Source organism: Hylobates moloch, unplaced genomic scaffold (genome assembly GCF_009828535.3).
Source record: "Hylobates moloch isolate HMO894 unplaced genomic scaffold, HMol_V3 SCAFFOLD_6, whole genome shotgun sequence".
Classification (NCBI taxonomy): domain Eukaryota; kingdom Metazoa; phylum Chordata; class Mammalia; order Primates; family Hylobatidae; genus Hylobates; species Hylobates moloch.
Genome location: NW_026652281.1, coordinates 6,973,203 through 6,997,043, shown reverse-complemented (window position 1 = coordinate 6,997,043; position 23,841 = coordinate 6,973,203). Strand labels below are relative to the sequence as shown.

The window sequence follows — 23,841 nt, the reverse complement described above, 5'->3', positions numbered from 1 at the left end:
TTAAAATGAGGTCATTTGAGTAGACCCTAGTATAATATGACTGATGCCTATAAAAAAGAGAAATTTGGAGATAGACTCACACCCAGAGAGAACTCCACATGAAAATAAAGGCAGATGGCCGGGTACAGTGGCTCATGCCTGTAATCCCAGCACTTTGGGAGGCCGAGGCAGGCAGATCACTTGAGGTCAGGCATTCAAGACCAGCCTGGGCAACATTGTGAAACCCTGTCTCTACTAAAAATATGAAAAATTTAGCCAGGCGTGGTGGTGCATGCTTGTAATTCCAACTACTCAAGAGGCTGATGCGCAAGAATTGCTTGAACCCCAGAGGCGGAGGTTGCAGTGAGCCGAGATCATGCCATTGCACTTCAGCCTAGGTGACAGAGAGACTCTGTCTCAAAAAAGAAAAAAAAAAGCCCCAAACAAAAAATAACAGCAGAAATCAGGATGATACATCTATAAGCCCAAAACTGCCGAGAAATGCAAAACAAACAAACAACAAGAAAAATCCATGAGAAGCTAGGAGACAAGCCTGGAACACATTCCTCCTCACAGACCTCAGAAGCACCTTGATCTCAGATTTTCAGCCTTCATCGCTGTGAGACAATCAATTTCTGTTGCTTAAGCCACCCAATCTACAGTACTTTGTCATAACAGCCCTAACAAACAAAATAGTAGATAAAAACAAAAAACAAACAATAAAAAAAGAAAACAAAGAAGGCTAAATAGCTTCCTTCTGAATGTGGGTAGTTTCATCAGAGGATTTGATCTACTGAACCTTCTACTGCACTAAAAATTCTCGTTTCATCAAGTATAATGAACTGAAGTCAAAGGGATTTATCTGATGCTGAACCAAGGCAACACTCTCCCCACCCCATCTTAGTCTACCATTAACATGTCCAAAATTGCATGCATTGTTTTGCTTGGATGTTATTCGCCCTTGCTGGGAAAGGTACTTAGCACTAATGTGACTATTAAAACTAATGTTCACAAAGCAGTGACCCTGTGCCAGGCTTATATGGATTCATGTAATTCTCACATTAAGTCTGTGAGACTGGTGCCATGACTATGCCACTTACATATGTCCAGCCGGATCTCTAGTTATACCTTGTTCCTGGTCATACACTCTGCTGATTGTGATTCCAGCGTTTGAACTCATGCAGTCTGACCCTGGGGGTGACATTTAAACTACTTTATTGCTGGGTTCTATGTTCTCCAAAGTTTAGAAAGTATTGTGTTAAAGAGAATTGGAATATTTGCTATGGAACTTGTCAGAGCTTTTAAATATGCTATTGTCTTAGGGAATCTCTGAGAGTGTGATAAAGTAAGCAGCACTTCTAGCACATAGTTAACCGTGGGTCTCTTTTTATTAAGGCAAGATCTCTTGGGACTGGTGTTTCTTGAATAGACCTGCCAGATAAAATACAAGACTCCATTATGAAATTTCAGATAAACAATGACTAGTGTTTTAGAATAAGCACATCCCAATTATTGCACTGGACATATTAATACTAAAGAATTTGTGTTTGTTTATCCAAAATTCTAATTTTACTGGGGCATTCTGTATTTTTATTTGCAACATTTGGCAAACTCTACGAAAGATGCTTTGAAAACTATAGAGTACACAGCCAAAGATCCCTGACTCTCCCTATCTTCTGGGCCTCTTTCTTTGGGAAACAAACATAAACCTGTCGAAACTGAGGTTGTACCCTTTTTACCTGCCCTGTTACCTTCCTAGCATCCATCTTGTTGTCTTTCACTCTGCCACACTGGGGTTCCTGTCAAACTCTGCTTCCTGTCTCTTATGACTTAGAACATGCCATCCCAGACCCAGGGAACAGAACAGGCACATCCCTGGTTATTCCAAAGCCAGGATCACACCAGCATTTAGAGATATGACCAGACAGTAACAATCCTCCTCCAGTTGTCACTCAAGGGAAAGGAGAGGGACTTACGGGGAACAGATGCAGATAAAACCCAAATCTGATGCCTTGAGGGTGGTCATTATGAAGTCTGTCCTGTGGTATCCCTCTGTGACATTTCCATTCCAGAGGAGTTGAGGGCTTATCAAGCTTAGGAAGCAATGTGTACTGAAAAGGATGAGGTCAGTTCAGGGTCTGTCAAATTACTTGAACATGTCTTGAACCCTGAATTCTATCGTCAATCTCACTTCACAATCCATCCCTTCCAATTAATGCTGCATATAATAACACCACTCAATGATGTTCATACGTCCCATCTTCTTACTTGGCACTATCTTTTTTTTTGTTTTTAAGAGATTAATTTGTCTTTCCAATATATTCAAGTTATCTTGACCAATGTTTCAGAGTTACTTAGAGCTTTATGGATTGCAGCAAGACCAAAGCAAATGACCACTCATAATTCAGAATATTTCTGAGCCAGAATAAAGTTTACACTTCATGACCATAAAGAGGACCCTTTATGCTTGTATATAGAAGCACAATTCAGGTTCCAAACCTGCACTGTCCAGTTAGGTAGCCACTAGTCACCTGTGGTTACTCAAATTTACCCTTAAACTAATTAAAATACAGTTAAAACTTTAGTTCATGAGCCATTTGTATTAGTCTGTTTTCACACTTCTATAAAGACATACCTGAGATTAGGTAATATATAAAGAAAAAAGGTTTCCTTGACTCACATTTCTACATGGTTGGGGAGGCCTTAGGAAACTTACAGTCATGGCGGAATGTGAAGGAGAAGCAAGGCACATCTTACCGCAATAAAGCAGGAGAGAGAGAGAAAAAGAGCCAGGAAAAACTGCCAAACACTTTTAAACCATCACATCTTGTGAGAACTCACTCACTATCGTGAGAACAGCTTGGGGGAACTGCCCCCGTGATCCAGTCCTCTCCCACCAGGTCCCTCCCTTGACACAGGGGGATTAAAATTCGAGGTGAGATTTGGGTGGGGACACAGAGCCAAACCATATCACCATGCTAGCCAAATTTCAAATCATCAGCTACGTATAGCTGGTGGCTATTATATGCAGTACGTACATACTGCACAGTGTAGATATGAAATGTTTCCATCATCATAGAAAGCTCTCTTGGACAGCCCTATTCTAGATGCTTTATTCTCAAACATGCCACAGGATAACACGTAAGATATTGACATGGATACCATTCTATTTGGTTTGGGACAGAAGAAATTAAGAAAAATGTTTCTGAAACAGGGAGTGCATTTTAGATTATTGTATATGAAGTTATCAATGGTTTATTAATATATTGATTAAAAGATGACAAGTTGTCATCCCCCATGATAGCCCACTGATGAAGACAGAGCCATGCAGACACTATTAATTCGGCTCTGTTTCTTTTTCTAATGAGCCTGTGTGGAGACTGGGGAAGAGGAAGGGATTGTTTGGAAAGATCAGGGCATCCAGGAGAAACTGTGTGGGGATGGGGGCAGCACTGACTGAATCAGAGCCCCCAGTTTACTTTGGGTGACCACAGAGGGACTGAACAAACTCCTGTGTTGTCAGTCCTTAGTTTTGAGAATAGCCTTGAACAGCACACTTGTTCACTGAGGAAGGATACGAAAATGCAGATAAGTTAAAACAAACAAACAAACAAACACCGTCATTCTTACTCTGCCAGCCAGATAAGTCACCAACACATTAAATCCTTTATAGATCTCTGCACCTTCCTTTATGTACATGTGTATAATATGCTCACAAAAATAAGATCATAATATACATACTGTTTTTTCAACCTGTTTTTTTTTTTTTGAGACGGAGTTTCACTCTTATCGCCCATACTAGAGTGTAATGGCACGATCTCAGCTCACTGCAAACTCTGCTTCCCAGGTTCAAGCGATTCTCCTGCCTCAGCCTCCCAAGTAGCTGGGATTACAGGCATGCGCCACAATGCCTGGCTAATTTTTGTAATTTTTTTTTTTTTTTTTTTAAGTAGAGACGGGGTTTCTCCCTGTAGGTCAGGCTGGTCTTGAACTCTCTACCTCATGTCATCCACTTGCCTTGGCCTCCCAAAGTGCTGGGATTACAGGCGTGTGCTACCATGCCCGGCCTCAACCTACTTTTTAAATTAATATGCTTCAACACATTTCCAAGCCACAATGACTCGTAAAACGTTGTACTTAAGATTGTGGCCACGCTCGGTGGCTCAAGCCTGTAATCGCAGAACTTTGGGAGGCTGAGGCAGATGGACCACGAGGTCAGGAGTTCAGGACCAGCCTGGCAAACATGGTGAAACCCTGTCTCTACTAAAAATACAAAAATTAGCCGGGCGTGGTGGCAGGGCCTGTAATTCCAGCTACTCAGGAGGCTGAGGCAGGAGAATTGCTTGAATCTGGGAGGCGGGGGTTGCAATGAGCCCAGATTGCATCACTGTGCTCCAGCCTGGGTGACAGAACAAGACTCCAGCTGGATTAAAAAAAAAAAAAAAGGACGTTGTGCATTAATCTGTTCTATAGGTGTTTTTAGTGGAACATTTAGTGGGGGTCCAGTTCATCCCCAATTATAAATATAATTCCACTGAGCATCCTCAACTTTGTGCACATTCCTAATAATCTCCAAGGAATACATTTATGGAAGGAGAATTACTGTCTTAAAAGTGGGTTGGGGTGGGTATATATTGTTAAAGTTTGCGATATAAGTCTTTAGTTGCTTGATGAAGTGGAGGCAGAAGTTTAATCCCTAAGGACCCTTCTAATTCCAAAGTTGTCTGAGTGCTGGATTGTAGCTCTGTTGTGCATGGGTCTTAAGTCTGAGCAAGCCCTTAGTTACCTTCCTCCCCCATCAGCCTGAGCCAGAGTTAGCCTGAGGTCCCAAACTATGAGCAGGAGAATGTCACCCTAGGAATGGCAACTGGAAAGTTTTTACCCCTGGATGCCACGATGAGGCACCTGCCATCCACTAGAGCTTGCTGTGATTATGGAAATATTCCCTGTCTGCACATCCAGTGTGATAAGCACTGACCACATCTGGCTGCTGAGGACTTGAGATGTGGCTGGTGTGACCGAATAACTGGGATTTTTAATCTAATTTAATTTTAATAGCTACATGTGGCTACTGTCTAACATTTTAGGCAGCTGTTCTAAGAACACACCTCTGAGCCTCAAATACTCAGATCTTTACCACATTGTTTTATCTTAAATGTGGCAATTGATAACATTGCTCACGGTCAGCTGCTTGCTTCAAATGACATTTACTTCCCTCGCTAGTTCTTCAAAGGTAGGGACTAATCACCAAATCGCCAGTGATAGTCTGATGCCATCCCCAGGTCTGCTACAGCACAAAGGGGACCCTCAGTGAATAAGCATGCCAACATCAATCACTTTCCTCAAAGTTTAACTCAGCTGTGATTAGATCATGGCATATCCCCAAGCCAAGCTACTCATCCAAAATATGGCGATCTTGTAAACTGGAGATTATGATAATAGTACCTGTCCCTTAGTGTTGTTGGGAGGATATAAGAAAATATAAGAAGAGCATATTTAATATATAGACATATTAATATGTAAATATAAGAAGAGCACTTAATACAGTGCCTAGTGCAGGGTGAGTCTCCAGTGAATGGGGACCATTACTCTTGCCTCCAACATTGTAGCAAGGTCCCCTCCACATAGGGATAGCCTGTCAAGACCCATGCCTGTTGCTCAACATCTCTTTTAGGGATATTTAAATACACGGTCAAGTATTGCATTAGGAGAGTTGGCTTAAGAACAAGAGAATGTCAGACCAAATTGAGCTTCCCTTGTTGTGTGCTCTCATGAAGCACTTATCACAATGATAATTATTTGCAGTATTATTACCTAATACCTGCTTTTCCCACCATGCTATAAACACGCAAGATAAAGACTGTTTATCTTGTTCACTGATGTATTCCCAGTGCTAAACACGTAGTAGGCATTTAATAAATCCTGAATGATAGATTGAGGATAAGTGGGTAGGTGGGCAGGAATAAAAGACCTAGGGGAAACACTAGCATAGAATAAAATAGTACCAGAACCCCTGAAATCTAGTCCTGTTTAGGTTCACAGCTAACTATTGGTACACTGAAAAGCCCTGGTTTTGGTTTCTCTGTTTTGTAAAGTGAAAAAGGTTGATTGATCCAGATTAGGGTTTTTCAGCCTCAGAAGTATAGCCATTTGGGGCAGATAATTACGTTGTGGGAGGCTGTCCTATGCTTATAAAAGGATGTTTAACGCGCCTCTGGCTCTACCCGTTAGATACCAGCAGCACTCCTCCCCCAGCTGCAACAACTAAAAACGTCTCCAGAAAAATATTCCAAGCAGGGAAAACTCCCCCCTGTACCCCAGTTGAGAACCACTGATTTAGATCCTGTCTGAAGTCCCCTCTGGCACTGATAGTCTAAGATTCTTCTTGGGACAATAATTTCTGAACATGTGAATTTTCTGACATTTCATAGATGGTTATAGAATTATAAGAATATTTCCAGCTAGTCACGCAAATAACTCAGACCTGATTATCAATTTAGGATTTGGATCAGTGGGCCATTAGAAATGCTGATTTGAAATTCAATTTTCTATTTTTAAAAATGATCACTTTGTGAATTATATCTGTTAGCTGGTTGATTTTGTTTAAATGGAGTGTATAATTTTTCCCACTCTGTGTTCATGAATAATACTTTATAGTTGAATGTCAGAATGCCTGCTAATGACCCTAACAATCATAGCTTATTTCTGTAGAATCCATCCCGTCATTGACAGGTTGGCTTTATTTTTTTTTCATCTTCCACTCTTTTCCTTGGAATAAGACCTTTAATTAACGCTTATTAAGATGCACAAATAGCCTGGCCTTGAATCCTCCCGGTGTTTGGTTCACTCTCCCCTAACTTACTAAAGTTGCTTCTGGAACAGTGTGTTTGTGCTTCTCATTATGCAAAAAAAAATATATACCTTGGTCACAAAGAGAGGTATATTTTTGTAGAACTATTTGTTCATAGGACATGTATGCACTAAGACTCAACAAATGTGTCACCCTATTGGCAATTATGGAATTCGAGTCTCACATCGGAGTGAATGTGGTGGTGGCCTGGTGGGACTTTCAATCCCCTTTCTTGGAAAACTGCCTTAGTAAGGAGTTCAGGGATTCCGAGAAATACAGGAAGGCCTTTGGGATTTGTAGTCACATTCATATGAAATCAACATTTCCCAGAAGACCGCAGAACTTTTTGTGTTCCAGGCAGTGTCCCAAGCAATACAAGCGATTGTCTCCTTAAATCTCTCAACCCTATCAGGCAAATGCTAATAGGACCATGATTTTACTGTCAAGAAAAGGGAGGCAGGCGCGGTGGCTCACGCCTGTAATCCCAGTACTTTGGGAGGCCGAGGCGGGCGGATCACGAGGTCAGGAGATTGAGACCATCCTAGCTAACACAATGAAACCCCGTCTCTACTAAAAATAATAAATAAATACAAAAAATTAGCTGGACGTGGTGGCGGGCGCGCCGGTAGTCCCAGCTACTCGAGAGGCTGAGGCACGAGAATGGAGCGAACTCGGGAGGTGGAGCTTGCAATGAGCCGAGACTGCGCCACTGCACTCCAGCCTGGGCGACAGACCGAGACTCCGTCTCAAAAAAAAAAAAAAAAAGAAAAGGGAGCCTCCCTAAAGAGCTGTTAAGTAACCTGCCTGAAGTCACAGAACCAGAGTTTGAATTCCTCTCCCCCGATTTCTGGAATTGCGGTCTTCTCCAGTGCTACATTGCCTCTAGATTTGGCATAAAATACAAATGACTTATATTTTCCACTTAAAAGAAGCATTCCTTAGCCTCAAACTAAAGTTGGTTCAACATATATTCCTATCAATATAGGTTAAGTTTTTTTTTCTTTAATGTGCAAGTGCTTATGAACAGGAAACGACTGGAGAATAGCTTACTTTCAGTGACTGCTTTGGGCATCTAATGTTAATCCATATATTTTCTGTAGGCCCCTGTTTATAGCTTTTAGAGTATGATTTCCCTCCCTTAAAAGTAAACTTTGTTTTCCTTAGAAAACACAGTGCCTTTGGAGCATAGTGATTGTTGAGTTTTTAAATTTCATTGGGTTAACTGTCGTTTAGAAGTAAGGTTTTTTTTTTTTTTAAATAGGAAAACATTCTTTTCATCACATAGCCCTAAATCAATCAACATATTTTAAGAGAATCGAAATGGTGTTGGGGTAACTTCATTTTTGCTATTGCCGTCTTTGGAGGAAATAAATGCAAATGAAAAAATCAGTTAAGATCAGACGATGGATGTATTTTCTTTCACATCCTTTCCTTTATAAATATAAGGTTAGGAACAAACAAACTTCCTAGGAACTGTCCTAATATGGATTATCACAATCTATGTTTTTACAAAAATAGTGCCAAGGAATGGAACCAATTTAAATGGCTTAGAGCATCAGACTTTTAACCTAGGACTCACTGTTTGGTGGTAGCTAACTGAAATGACATCAGATCTGTAGAGAAGTGTCCCATCATTTAAGATTTCTGCAGTTTTAACCTAAATGAAGCCATATGTTTGAAGTGTGTGCTTTGTATATTTTATGTGAAAACATGGTCCCAGCAGCCCATATTATCTGGGAACTATGCAGACTCCCGAAGCCGTGCCCCCTTTTCACATACATAACTATTAGACTATGCAAGCCAGTTTTAATTCCAGACAAATGGTCACTCTAGGTGATGTTCTTTAAAACAAACAAACAAAGGCTGCTTAATCCATGATGCTGTAGTCATTTGTTGGTTTATTTTAATCCCCAATTTACAACAAAATGTGTTTTTTTTTCTTACAGAGAACACATAATCCTATTAAAAGCAAACTTCTCTCGAATGAAGGCATTACAGCAGATTTAAATTCATGCATTACAATTTTAGCAATTTAATGGACATCCTATTTGGGGACATTATTGGCTTAAAGGAATAAATCACAAACATTTTATTTCCCGCTAGCACTCGGTATTTCAAATCCATTTTCTCAACAGAATGATGTGTTTAAATAAATTGTCCTATTGACTGAATTTTGATCACATTATCGGGTATTTGGGATAGAAAAGTGGAGACAGAAAGTCAGAAGTCATCACATCTATTGAAGGCTTTGCAGCCAACAAATGAGGCCTCAGGCAAGTCATTTAGTATTAAGGGACTTAATTTCTTCTCAGTCCAAGGCAGGTGTTTAATTGCAACGTGTCCCAACTTGACTAGGGGAATTTGTTCACAGAATCAAGCCAATTCCCATCCTCACCCTCACATTTGGATTTGATAAGTCTGCAGAGTGGTCCACTGGACCGCCTTGCTAACAAGCTATGGGTGGCTCTCGCCCAGGTGCCCAGGTGCCCCATGAAGGAACCACTATGTGGTTAATACCAGAAGTCCCGTCAAGTTGGAAGCTTCTCTAACCACATGTTGGGCTGTATTACTTGACAATTGGCTTTTCTTCAATAGAGCAAAAATACCCTCAGTTATGTCATCATTAAAATGTACATGAAGTAGAATCTTATGCCTGCCTGGTTTTGTGAGTTCAAAATAGGAGAAACTCAGGAAGGTTGAGTTGATCCCCATGCCGAAAAGAGGGGAAGAAGAGGGGATGACTTGGAGCCAGGAAGCCTTGTGGGACAGAGCTTCTTAACCTGAGGTTTCACCCTTGGTCCCTGGATGGACTTGAAGGAGTCTCTGAATGCCTGAAATCACACGCAAAGTGAGTGTATGTGTGCATGTGTGTGTGTCTGTGTGTGTGTGTGTCTGTGTGTGTGTGTGTGTATGTGTATTTTTCTGGAAAGGGAGGGACCACAATTTGCAAAGATTTCCCATGGAGATGTTGATTGCAGGATGTTCAGAACCATCCTTCTAACTAGGTGGTGATTCGGAGCATAGGCGTTGGGCACAGAGACCCTGACTTAGAGCCCATCTCTTCTGTTAATTAGCTGCACACAGGAGCTGCATTCCCTGCCAGTGTCTGCTACCAGTGGCACAGTGCTATTGTGGGACTACTTGGGAACATAGGAAAAGTGCGCATTGTCTGGTACTCAGTAATTGCTCAATAAATACCAGCTACATCCTAACAAATATTTTATGGAGGTCCTTAAACTGAGCAAAAGCAATTTTACCTGATGTATTTTGAAAGGAAGTGATGATTAACTAATCCTTCCTGCCTCCTGCTAGTCACGCCTTACATCACTGTATGGTCTCTTTTTCCTCATCTGGATCTTTCGCTAAAGACTGACAAAGAAAGCTTCCTCCGATGGCTCTGCTCTCCAGCTAAGGCCATAAACTGTGTATTGTTGAGGCTGCAGGAGAAGCTGGCAGAGTCCTAATGCCAGGTTCAGACCCCTTGGTCTTCTGTCTGCCATGGGTTTGCTGTGCTCTGCTGGGGAAAATAATTCATCTTTTGAACCCCTCTGGAACATTTCCGTGAGTTTTGTTGGATGGTCATGTGTGTTCACTTTATGATCTCCACGTGAAAGGTGAAGTTCATAAGAGCCACCAGTCTCTAAGCTTTGTCCTTTAAAGTCTGCGGATACTTGAAGCCCTCTGTTAGTCATGCCATGCTGTGATCCAAAGGATTGTGTTTAAGAGTGTATAGTCTAAATGCTTATTGTGATCACTACCATTTGTATAGTTCTTTGGGGTTTACAAAGTACTTTACTTGTATTTTCTCATTTAATCTTCACTTATGACTAAAAAAGTTAGTAACACTAATGGGAATGAGCGAAAACCAATTTCAGAGTGTATTAAATACACAAAATTATAAAGTAAAATGAGACTGATTTCCCACGTCATGAGGAAAAATGTCTCTTTACTTTGTGATTCTTTTTATCACATATTTAAAGGCATTTGCATTTTTCCTTTTCTGAATTCTCCGCTTTTAGTTTTTCCTCTTGTTTTAGTTATTCAGTGTAACTCACCAATTGTGGCAGTTTTCTGCTTGATTCACAGTAAAAAACAATAAAAAATAAAAATTAAAAAAAAGAACTTTGACCTGGATTGTCCACCCAGTTAAAATTAGTTTGGATTTTTCAGGTAAGGTTCCTTGTTTTTATTATTACAAACAGCCTTTATCTTAACAGAGTCGGAAGAAACATTTAAGGGAACTATTCATCTTATTTGTATTTCAACCTGAAAAAAGGAAAAGAGATACAGCGGAAATTTTTAGTCGTTTAAGTGGGAAGTGCTTTATTTGAGATAAACACAAAAGGTTTTAAGTATCGTTGATATTAGTCAAACATAGCAGCTTTTGGCTTCTGTCTGAAGAGCTCTTTTCTGTTGACTTGCAGACCTGTGACCTCTAGATACAATTTCAAAATGCAGAAAATATTTATCTTCTTGCTATGACCTTCCATACACAAGACATGAAGCCATGGATTTGTTTCCTAGGGAACTAGTGAGTGAAGAAGATCTATAATTAAATCTGTGAGTTATGTGCTACACGTGGGAATTGGGTACGCACCAAGTCCTTTAGAAAAATCCCATAATATCACCATAGCCTCAACTGGTGGAATTAAACTCACTTTTTCTTCACACATTTTGAGAAAGCATCATTTAGAATCTTAATATGGGAAAGTTCTTGTGTTTCTTTCCAAAGTCAGGGTGTGTTTAGTTTGGCTTTCATTTTGCTCTGGATCCAATGTCCCTCCCTGATGGGACAGCACCTGCCATTGCTACTCAGATGAGTGCTTTATATGGAAGTCTTGGAAAAGTGAGTGGTAGTCTAGTGTTGGACATCAGCACGTCAGAGCTGGAAGGGATCCAAGGCAGTGGTTGGCAAAAGTTTTTTGATGTTCAAAATGTGTCCTTCAAATAAAATCTAATTTAAAAATTCATTGAGTAAAGCAGACATTAGATGAATTGGTTTTGACTAGAAGTAAGGGAGAAAGAACCTTTTCATTACCACCGCAACCCCAAAATTCCAGAGCAGGAAGCCTCTAAGGCACCCCCATTTCTCAAGTTGAACATTAACATCTAAGCCGTAGCACTGATTGTAGAGGGGGCAGACTGAGGCTCAAGAGTTGGTCAGCCATCTCATAGCCTCTAGAGGTTAAACACACACACACACACACACACACACACACACACACACACACAACTAGTTAAAAAAAAAAAAAAAGTCAGAAAAATGAATAGCTGTTTCCAAATCCGGCTCGAATACATTTCATAGTAAATTTCCCCATCTGGAGGGTCATGAGGGCCAAGATTTCTCTACAATGCTTTTGTTTTTCACCTTTTGAAACCAATCATCAGCCTTTCACATTAACTCTAAAAAGTAAAACTGTCGACACCTTTCTTTCAATGGGATTGTCCTCCCTGTATCATTCCTCAACCAAAAGAAAGACTCTTTGAGAGGGAAGCAGAACCTCGGGACCACCAGTGAAGAGATATTTTACAGATACCAAGGCTTGATGTAGATGTGAGGCCGGGGCAGGGCGCTGTGGCTCATGCCTGTAATCACAGCACTTTGGGAGCCGAAGCGGGTGGATCACCTGAGGTCAGGAGTTCGCGACCAGCCTGGCCAACATGGTGAAACCACATCTCTACTAAAAATACAAAAATTAGCCGGGCATGGTAGGGGGAGCCTGTAATCCCAGCTACTCTGGAGGCTGAGGTAGGAGAATTGCTTGAACCCAGGAGGCAGAGGTTGCAGTGAGCTGAGATCGTGCCGTTGCACTCTAGGCTGGGTGACAAAAGCGAGACTCCGTCTCAAACAAACAAACAAACAAACAAAAAGTGCTGGGCACAGTGGCTCACGCCTGTAATCCCAGCGCTTTGGGAGGCCGAGGCGGGTGAATCACCTGAGGTCAGGGGTTCGAGACCAGCCTGGCCAACATGGTGAAACCCCATCTCTACTAATAATACAAAAATTAGCCGGGCATGGTGATGCACACCTGCATCAGGAGGCTGAAGCAGGAGAATCACTTGAACTCAGGAGGCAGAGGTTGCAGTGAGCCAAGATGGCGCCATTGCACTCCAGCCTGGGCAACAGAGTGAGACTCTGATTCAAAAAAAAAAAAAAAATGTGAGACCAGGGTGGGTGTTGATAAGGACGGTAATAATACCTGATGCTTTTGTAGCGGTCCCTTCTCCACACTATATATACATTAGCTCATTTAGCATTTGTGATGTCTAAGCCGTGTGTGAGTGTGTGTGTCTGTGTGTGTGTGTGTGTGTGTGTAGTAGCAGCTTTTTTCTTCTGTTTCTTTTTGATTTTTTTCATACACACTTATAAGTGTACATGTGTGGTGTGTGGGTATGTATACACTTGCCCCTATCTCTCTGATCTACCTATCTATATATTTACGATCTTCCCACCAACCTTATAAGGCAGATACTACTACTATCCCTATTTTATATATAAAGAAACTGAGACACAGAATTCTAAGGGTCCTACAGCTGGTCGTGGCAGCACTGAGATTTGTATCCAAGCAGCCTGGCTTCCAAGTCTGTGCTCTTTGCTGGTCTACATTCATACCCCATCTTTTTTTTTTTTTTTTTGGAGTATAAGCTATGGGGCTTTGAGCAAAACTTCTGATGTGAAAAGGAAATAAAAATAACGCAAAAGTTTTTTCCTCTGAGGATAAAAGGAGCAAATGTAAAGCACCTAACCTATTGCACCTTGTAATTTCTGGCACCTAATAATTTCTCAATAAGTTTCTGTGTTGCTGTAGAAATTGTCAACCATGCACACAAACAGATCTTTTAAGAAATTGAGGCAAATTAAAGTGAAAGACTTCAAAATCAGTTTCTCACATTTGATGCTAAACACTATATTTTCTCTGAGAATTTTAAATTGTTCAGGTAATTTCTCACCACGGTAAGTTACGATTTTTCATACTTGAACAGTATCCGTTCATCTAAGGGATATTCCTCAGTGCAGTACGCTCCCACCCATGCTTCTGAAAATGTCTAATCTGTTTCCACTACTTACCTGTTGGTCCGATTCATTCCTGGAAATGTTCTGCAGGTTATCATAATGAGAACAGGAGTGATCTATGGAATAAACAGGCACTATTGTTTGAATTAATTACCGGGAACAGAATCATAAGTGCTGACAACTCCCTACAGGTCATTCCACATTCTCCTGCCATTGATGGATAGATTTATGCATTTAAAACCTTTTTCACTGATTGCCTGCCGATCTCCTGTTCACATACTCCCCGAGAACCTCTATGTCTTATCCATGGAATACGTCTGAAAACCAATTATCATCCCCTTTTTGTTCCTGTATTGTCTAATGGAAGAAAATAAATTAGAAGATGGCCGAATAGGAGCAGCTCCGGTCTATAGCTCCCAGTGTGACAGATGCAGAAGATGGGTGATTTCTGTATTTTCATCTGAGGTACCGGGTTCATCTCACTAGGGAGTGCCAAACAGTAGGTGCAGGACAGTCAGTTTAGCATACGGTGCGTGAGCCGAGCCGAAGCAGGGCGAGGCATTGTCTCACTTGGGAAGCACAAGGGGTCAGGGAGTTCCCTTTCCTAGTCAAAGAAAGGGGTGACAGACCGCACCTGGAAAATCGGGTCACTCCAAGCTTTTCCAGTGGGCTTGGAAAACCGCACACCAGGAGACTGTGTCCCGTACCTGGCTCGGAGGGTCCTACACCCACCGAGTCTTGCTGATTGCTAGCACAGCAGTCTGAGATCAAACTGCAAGGCAGCAGCCAGGCTGGGGGAGGGGCACCCGCCATTGCCCAGGCTTGCTTAGGTAAACAAAGCAGCCAGGAAGCTTGAACTGGGTGGAGCCCACCACAGCTCAAGGAGGCCTGCCTGCCTCTGTAGGCTCCACCTCTGGGGGCAGGGCACAGACAAACAAAAAGTCAGCAGTAACCTCTGCAGACTTAAATGTCCCTGTCGGACAGCTTTGAAGAGAGTAGTGGTTCTCCCAGCACACAGCTGGAGATCTGAGAATGGGCAGACTGCCTTCTAAAGTGGGTCCCTGACCTCCAAGCAGCCTAACTGAAAGTCACCCCCCAGTAGGGACAGACTGACACCTCACTCGGCCAGGTACTCCTCTGAGACAAAACTTCCAGAGAAACGATCAGACAGCTGAATTTACAGTTCATGAAAATCCACTGTTCTGCAGCCACCTCTGCTGACATCCAGGCAAACAGGGTCTGGAGTGGATTTCTAGCAAACTCCAACAGAACTGCAGCTGAGGGTCCTATTTGTTAGAAGGAAAACTAACAAACAGAAAGGACACCCACACCAAGAACCCATCTGTACATCACCATGATCAAAGACCAAAAGTAGATAAAACTACAAAGATGGGGAGAAAACAGAGCAGAAAAACTGGAAACTCTAGAAAGCAGAGTGCCTCTCCTCCTCCAAAGGAACGCAGTTCCTCACCAGCAATGGAACAAAGCTGGATGGAGAATGCCTTTGACGAGTTGAGAGAAGAAGGCTTCAGATGATCAAACTACTCTGACCTACAGGAGGAAATTCAAACCAATGGCAAAGAAGTTAAAAACTTTGAAAAAAAATTAGACGAATGTATAACTAAAATGACCAATGCAGAGAAGTGCTTAAAGGAGCTGATGGAGCTGAAAGCCAAGTTTCGAGAACTACCTGAAGAATACAGAAGCCTCAGTAGCCAATGCGATCAACTGGAAGAAGGGGTATCAGTGATGGAAGAAGAAATGAATGAAATGAAGCGAGAAGGGAAGTTTAGAGAAAAAAGAATAAAAAGAAATGAACAAAGCCTCCAAGAAATATGGGACTATGTGAAAAGACCAAACCTACGTCTGATTGGTGTATCTGAAAGTGACGGGGAGAATGGAACCAAGATGGAAAACACTCTGCAAGATATTATCCAGGAGAACTTCCCCAATCTAGCAAGGCAGGCCAACATTCATATTCAGGAAATACAGAGAACGCCACAAAGATACTCCTCGAGAAGAGCAACCCCAAGACACATAATTGTCAGATTCACCAAAGTTGAAATGAAGGAAAAAATGTTAAGGGCGGCCAGAGAGAAAGGTCAGGTTACCCATGAAGGGAAGCCCATGAGACTAACAGCGGATCCTTCAGCAGAAACTCTAAAAGCCAGAAGAGAGTGGGGGCCAATATTCAACATTCTTAAAGAAAAGAATTTTCAACCCAGAATTTCATATCCAGCCAAACTAAGCTTCATAAGTGAAGGAGAAATAAAATACTTTACAGACAAGCAAATGCTGAGAGATTTTGTCACCACCAGGCCTGCCCTAAAAGAGCTCCTGAAGGAAGCACTAAACATGGAAAGGAAAAACCGGTACCAGCCACTGCAAAAACATGCCAAATTGTAAAGATCATCGAGGCTAGGAAGAAATTGCATCAACTAACGAGCAAAATAACCAGCTAACATCATAATGACAGGATCAAATTCACACATAACAATATTAACTTTAAATGTAAACAGGCTAAATGCTCCAATTAAAAGACACAGACTGGCAAATTGGATAAGGAGTCAAGACCCATCAATGTGCTGTATTCAGGAAACCCATCTCATGTGCAGAGACACACATAGACTCAAAATAAAGGGATGGAGAAAGATCTACCAAGCAAATGGAAAACAAAAAAAGGCAGGGGTTGCAATTCTACTCTCCGATAAAATAGACTTTAAACCAACAAAGATCAAAAGAGACAAAGAAGGCCATTACATAATGGTAAAGGGATCAATTCAACAAGAAGAGCTAACTATCCTAAATATATATGCACCCAATACAGGAGCACCCAGATTCATGAAGCAAGTCCTGAGTGACCTACAAAGAGACTTAGACTCCCACACAATAATAATGGGAGATTTTAACACCCCACTGTCAACATTAGACAGATCAATGAGGCAGAAAATTAACAAGGATACCCAGGAATTGAACTCAGCTCTGCACCAAGTGGACCTAATAGACATCTACAGAACTCTCCACCACCCCAAATCAACAGAATATACTTTTTTTCAGCACCACACCACACCTATTCCAAAATTGACCACAAAGTTGGAAGTAAAGCTCTCCTCAGCAAATGTAAAAGAACAGAAATTATAACAAACTGTCTCTCAGACCACAGTGCAATCAAACTAGAACTCAGGATGAAGAAACTCACTCACAACCGCTCAACTACATGGAAACTGAACAACCTGCTCCTGAATGACTATTGGGTACATAACGAAATGAAGGCAGAAATAAAGATGTTCTTTGAAACCAAAGAGAACAAAGACACAACATACCAGAATCTCTGGGACACATTTAAAGCAGTGTGTAGAGGGAAATATATAGCACTAAATGCCCACAAGAGAAAGCAGGAAAGATCCAAAATTGACACCCTAACATCACAATTAAAAGAACTAGAAAAGCAAGAGCAAACACATTCAAAAGCTAGCAGAAGGCAAGAAATAACTAAAATCAGAGCAGAACTGAAGGAAATAGAGACACAAAAAACCTTTCAAAAAATTAATGAATCCAGGAGCTGGTTTTTGGAAAAGATAAACAAAATTGATAGACCCCTAGCAAGACTAATAAAGAAGAAAAGAGAGAAGAATCAAATAGATGCAATAAAAAATAATAAAGAGGATATCACCACCGATCCCACAGAAATGCAATCTACTATCAGAGAATACTACAAACATCTCTACGCAAATAAACTAGAAAATCTAGAAGACATGGATAAATTTCTCAACAAATACACCCTCCCAAGACTAAACCAGGAAGAAGTTGAATCTCTGAATAGATCAATAACAGGCTCTGAAATTGTGGCAATAATCAATAGCTTACCAACCAAAAAGAGTCCAGGACCTGATGGATTCACAGCCGAATTCTACCAGAGGTACAAGGAGGAACTGGTACCATTCCTTCTGAAACTATTCCAATCAATAAAAAAAGAGGGAATCCTCCCTAACACATTTTGTGAGGCCAGCATCATCCTGATACCAAAGCCTGGCAGAGACACAACCAAAAAAGAGAATTTCAGACCAATATCCTTGATGAACATTGATGCAAAAATCCTCAATAAAATACTGGCAAACCGAATCTGGCAGCACATCAAAAAGCTTATCCACCATGATCAAGTGGGCTTCATCCCTGGGATGCAAGGCTGGTTCAACATACGTAAATCAATAAATGTAATCCAGCATATAAACAGAACCAAAGACAAAAAACACATGATTATCTCAATAGATGCAGAAAAGGCCTTTGACAAAATTCAACAACCCTTCGTGCTAAAAACTCTCAATAAATTAGGTATTGATGGGACGTATCTCAAAATCGTAAGAGCTATCTATGACAAACCCACAGCCAATATCATACTGAATGGGCAAAAACTGGAAGCATTCCCTTTGAAAACTGGCACAAGACAGGGATGCCCTCTCTCACCACTCCTATTCAACATAGTGTTGGAAGTTCTGGCCAGGGCAATCAGGCAGGAGAAGGAAATAAAGGGTATTCAGTTAGGAAAAGTGGAAGTCAAATTGTCCCTGTTTGCAGATGACATGATTGTATATCTAGAAAACCCCATTGTCTCAGCCCAAAATCTCCTTAAGCTGATAAGCAACTTCAGCAAAGTCTCAGGATACAAAATCAATGTACAAAAATCACAAGCATTCTTGTACACCAATCACAGACAAACAGAGAGCCAAATCATGAGTGAACTCCCATTCACAATTGCTTCAAAGACAATAAAATACCTAGGAATCCAACTTACAAGGGATGTGAAGGACCTCTTCAAGGAGAACTACAAACCACTGCTCAATGAAATAAAAGAGGATACAAACAACTGGAAGAATATTCCATGCTCATAGGTCGGAAGAATCAATATCGAGAAAATAGCCATACTGCCCAAGGTAATTTATAGATTCAATGCCATCCCCATCAAGCTACCAATGACTTTCCTCACAGAATTGGAAAAAACTACTTTAAAGTTCATATGGAACCAAAAAAGAGCCCGCATCGCCAAGTCAATCCTAAGCCAAAAGAACAAAGCTGGAGGCATCACACTACCTGACTTCAAACTATACTACAAGGCTACAGTAACCAAAACAGCATGATACTAGTACCACAACAGAGACATAGATCAATGGAACAGAACAGAGCCCTCAGAAATAATGCCACATATCTACTACTATCTGATCTTTGACAAACCTGACAAAAACAAGCAATGGGATAAGGATTCCCTATTTAATAAATGGTGCTGGGAAAACTGGCTAGCCATATGTAGAAAGCTGAAACTGGATCCCTTCCTTACACCTTATACAAAAATTAATTCGAGATGGATTAAAGACTTACATGTTAGACCTAAAACCATAAAAACCCTAGAAGAAAACCTAGGCAATACCATTCAGGACATAGGCATGGGCAAGGACTTCATGTCTAAAATACCAAAAGCAATGGCAACAAAAGCCAAAATTGACAAATGGGATCTAATTAAACTAAAGAGCTTCTGCACAGCAAAAGAAACTACCATCAGAGTGAACAGGCAACCTACAAAATTGGAGAAAATTTTCGCAACCTACTCATCTGACAAAGGGCTAATATCCAGAATCTACAATGAATTCAAACAAATTTACAAGAAAAAACAACCCCATCAAAAAGTGGGCAAAGGACATGAACAGACACTTCACAAAAGAAGACATTTATGCAGCCAAAAAACACATGCAAAAATGCTCATCATCACTGGCCATCAGAGAAATGCAAATCAAAACCACAATGAGATACCATCTCACACCAGTTAGAATGGCGATCATTAAAAAGTCAGGAAACAACAGGTGCTGGAGAGGATGTGGAGAAATAGGAACCCTTTTACACTGTTGGTGGGACTGTAAACTAGTTCAACCATTGTGGAAGTCAGTGTGGCGATTCCTCAGGGATCTAGAACTAGAAATTTCATTTGACCCAGCCATCCCATTACTGGGTATATACCCAAAGGACTATAAATCATGCTGCTATAAAGACACATGCACACGTATGTTTATTGCGGCACTATTCACAATAGCAAAGACTTGGAACCAACCCAAATGTCCAACAATGATAGACTGGATTAAGAAAATGTGGCATACATACACCATGGAATACTATGCAGCCATAAAAAATGATGAGTTCATGTCCTTTGTAGGGACATGGATGAAACTGGAAACCATCATTCTCAGTGAACTATCGCAAAGACAAAAAACCAAACACCGCATGTTCTCACTCATAGGTGGGAATTAAACAAATAGGACTCATGGACTTTGCAATGGGAACCTCACACTCTGGGGACGGTTGTGGGGTGGGGGGAGGGGGGAGGGACAGCTTTAGGAGATATACCTAATGCTAAATGACCAGTTAATGGGTGCAGCACACCAACATGGCACATGCATACATATGTAACAAACCTGCACATTGTGCATAGGTACCCTAAAACTTGAAGTATAATAATAATAATTTAAAAAAAAATAAAAAATGCAAAAAAAAAGAAAAGAAATTATACCTTAGAGCAGATATTTTCCTGATAAATAGCGTTTAGTCATTAGCTCTTTTAAAATTGTATTATTTTTAAAGGCGTCTTATTTTTTATTTTATTTTATTTGAGACAGAGTCTCACTATGTCACCAGGCTGGAGTGCAGTGGCGTGATCTCGGCTCACTGCAACCAACCTCCGCCTCCTGGGTCAAGCAATTCTCCTACCTCAGCCTCCTCAGTAGCTGGGACTAGAGGCACATACCACCATGCCAAGCTAATTTTTGTACTTTAGTAGAGATGGGGTTTCATCATATTGGCCAGAAGGGTCTCAATCTCTTGACCTTGTGATCCACCCGCCTTGGCCTCCCAAAGTGCTGGGATTACAGGCCTGAGGCATCGCGCCCGGCCTAACGGCATCTTAGTAATTTGGCTTTTCAAGACAGCCTTATCATTAGCCTCTGATGCTTGAGGTTGTCTGGTGTTGCTTTTTCTTGTCATAGTATTTTTGTTGTTATTGTTTTTTTCTCTTTCTTTTTGTTGTTATTTGCTTTATGTTTGTATTTGTTGTACTTTGTGTTTAATCCACCCCTTCTCTGCCCAAGGCTGTAGTATATCATCAGGGTTGAGAACCACTGGGTTAAGGAGTTATAAAAAGTTAAATTTCTCAGAGCTAATGTTGAATTCTTGTATCGGATGAGCTCACTGTAACTCAGGAAAATCAAAAGTTTGACTTGAAAGAATGAGACAAGTCAAGGTCTTGTGAGACAAGCCAACTCTTTCTCATGTGGAGGAAGAGTTCTGATGGGGAGAAGGAGCTGAAGAAGTGGTGCCCCCATTGAAGCAGGAAGTTGTGATCCCCTGTGAAGGCAGTGAAGGGCAGATGGGGAGACGGAGATTATTTGCATTATTAGAGCACCTTTATGAACTTGACATTTTTATGTTGCTCTTCGAATCCTCTCAAATGCCAGCTGATTTAGGTTTCATTTTTCCCGTCATCAGTGATAAAACCATGACTTGAGGCAAAGGTGACTATTCAGAACCAGGGTTTCTGATTCTATTGCCTTGTTCTGCTGCTTGGATACAGCCTGGCCTGAAGCCTCAGGGAGTTTAGGATGTAGACTGGCAGGGGAAATCCCAGGCAGGGGTGTTTTTTGATGGGAGAAGCTGTTTGCAAGCCGCAGCTCTGGAGTGACTCAGAGAGAGAAATGACTAATTTCTCTGTTCAGCAAAAATGCATTGAGCTCCAGCTACATGATGAGGACTGCTGTAAATTCCGTGGACACAGCAGTGAACAGAACAGACCAAGCCCTGTCCTAGGGTCCACCTGCTAGTAAGGGAACCTGACAAATCAAAAGTTAATAAAATACATGGTGTGTCAGTTGCTATGATACATCCTGATAGGGGCTATGGAGGTAAATGACTAGAGATGAGAGTAGGTTGCAGTTTTCAATAGGTAGGCCCTCAGTGAGAACTGATGAACTGGGATGAGTGCAGGGATGCATCTAGCTGGGGGCTGAGCATCCTAGATAAAAGGAACTATGAGTGCAAAAGCTGGGGGCAGTAGTGTGTCCAGAATATTCTAGAAACGATAGGAAGGCTGGTATGGCTGAAGCATAGGGAGCAAGGGAATGTTAGATAGGCAAAAGCTGTGACCAGATCACAGAAGGTCTTGGAGCCCACTATGAGGACTTTGGCCTTTATTCTAATTGAGTGGCAAAGCCACTGGAGGGCTTTGGTGAAGACAGATGTGATCTGGCTTATGTCTTTATTGAATGGCTCTGGCTTATAGATGGAGAATAGTATAGAGTGTGGAGGGGGCAAGGGTAGGAACAGCTGCAATCACTCAGGTTCTAGAAGCAATGGGGGCTTGGCCCAGAGCAGTGGTGGTGGAAGGGGAGAGGCATGGTTATGGCCGTATTCTGGATATAATTTGAAAAGATTTGTGGGGGGGAAGTGAGGATTTTAGCTCTGTTTTATTGAGTGTGGCTGCCTGCAAACCAGGCTGTGCGCCTCTCCGAACTGTCATGCATTCTTTTTGAGTCCTCTTGGTGGTTTTGTAAAGGAGCCAGCCTCGCTCCCCATCTCCCAGAGGGGGGAAACTGAAGCTCAGAGACATTCAGGGATTTGCTTAAAGCCCCATGCCAGGCTTTGGCCGTGGTCCTGACTCCCAAACCTGTCCTTTTTCTACTGTAACAGGCTGCCTCCCCTCCAAAGTCTGCAGGAAATTTAAGACTGTTGGAATTTCTTATTGTATCAGCATGAATATTATTAAGTTTCCCATCAACTCAAATTTTGTCTATTTAAAAAGACTATGAATCTTTCTCTTTAGAAATTGAGGTGGTTGGGATTAATGACCAACCATAAAATTTTATAAGCAATTATTACGGTTTACTTTACCTTCTTCAGCTGCTTGTCGCCTTGCCTTCTTTTCTTTCTCCTGTAGTCGGGGCGAGTTTTCACATCACTGACCAAGATATTGGGCTGGGAAGAGGCACGCTTGGAGTGAGACCCTTCACGAAGCCTCTGTTTTTAACTTTAGCTGTGACACAGGGATCTCAGCCATGGAAGTTCATTGACATCTAGTCATCCTGCATTAGTAATATGGGCATGGTGCATTTTCTGTATTTATTAGCTACGTTTAATAGAATCTTTAGAAAGGAACTCAATCTCCTGTTTCAACAAAGTACATTGATTTTTTGCTTTGTGATAGATAATGCAGAAGCGGTCACTTTTTTCTGTGTGTGGCTCTCATCCTAATTTAGGGCCCCTTTCTGCCTAGAACTGTGTAGATTCCCACCTTCTGTGTTGTTCCATCATCCCAGACCCTCCGCTGCAAGCTCAGGCCTCCAGCCCCTCATGCACAACTGCTCCTTTTGATCAGGATTACTTTGCCCCCAGTCTCCCTGGGACGTGCTGCAGATTTATTTCAAAGTTGTAAATACTCTGCAGACTACCTCCTCATGCTGTTCTCAACCTCTGGTTCTTTCTTTTTCTGATTGCCCCCAGTATTAACAAAGTGAGGCAAAAATAACTACAGTCACTGGAAAGTGGTACTGTGTTAGTCAGAACACAGAGGTTGTATGCGACAGATACACATTCAAATGGCTAAGGCTAAAGGGCATTCATTGGCTCCGACAGTCCGGAAATCCAAAGGTGCATCTGGCTTTAGAACAGCTAGATCCAGGCCTCACACAGTTGCACTTTGTACTCTCCCTTTGCGTGGTAGCCTGATCTTCCCCTGCCACAGACACTTGGTCAAAGAAGCTGGTCACAAGCTGCATCCTTCTAGCACTGTGAATATTAAAGGCAAGAGGAATCTTCCCTCTGAGCTTGATGCGGTTTGGCTGTGTCCTCACGTAATTCTAACCTTGAATTGTAGTTCCCATAATCCCCACATGTCATAGGAGGGACCCAGTGGGAGGTAATTGAATCATGGGGGCAGCTTTTCCCATACTGTTCTCATGATAGTGAG

General features: G+C 41.6%; 1 protein-coding gene across 3 annotated transcripts in view; it reads left to right on the top strand.

Annotated features, from left to right (window-relative positions):
• Positions 1–23,841, top strand: part of CDH13 (cadherin 13) — a 1,184,027-nt gene that overhangs the window by 557,551 nt on the left and 602,635 nt on the right. The window contains exon 5 of one of the 3 annotated variants that reach the window (XM_032156330.2): positions 8,776–9,000. The exons of the other annotated variants lie outside the window; for them this stretch is intronic. Coding sequence (XP_032012221.1) covers positions 8,776–8,865 — 90 coding nt within the window. The 3' untranslated portion in view covers positions 8,866–9,000. Of the gene's footprint in view, positions 1–8,775; positions 9,001–23,841 lie in introns of those variants that run through there. 3 annotated transcript variants of the gene reach the window in all.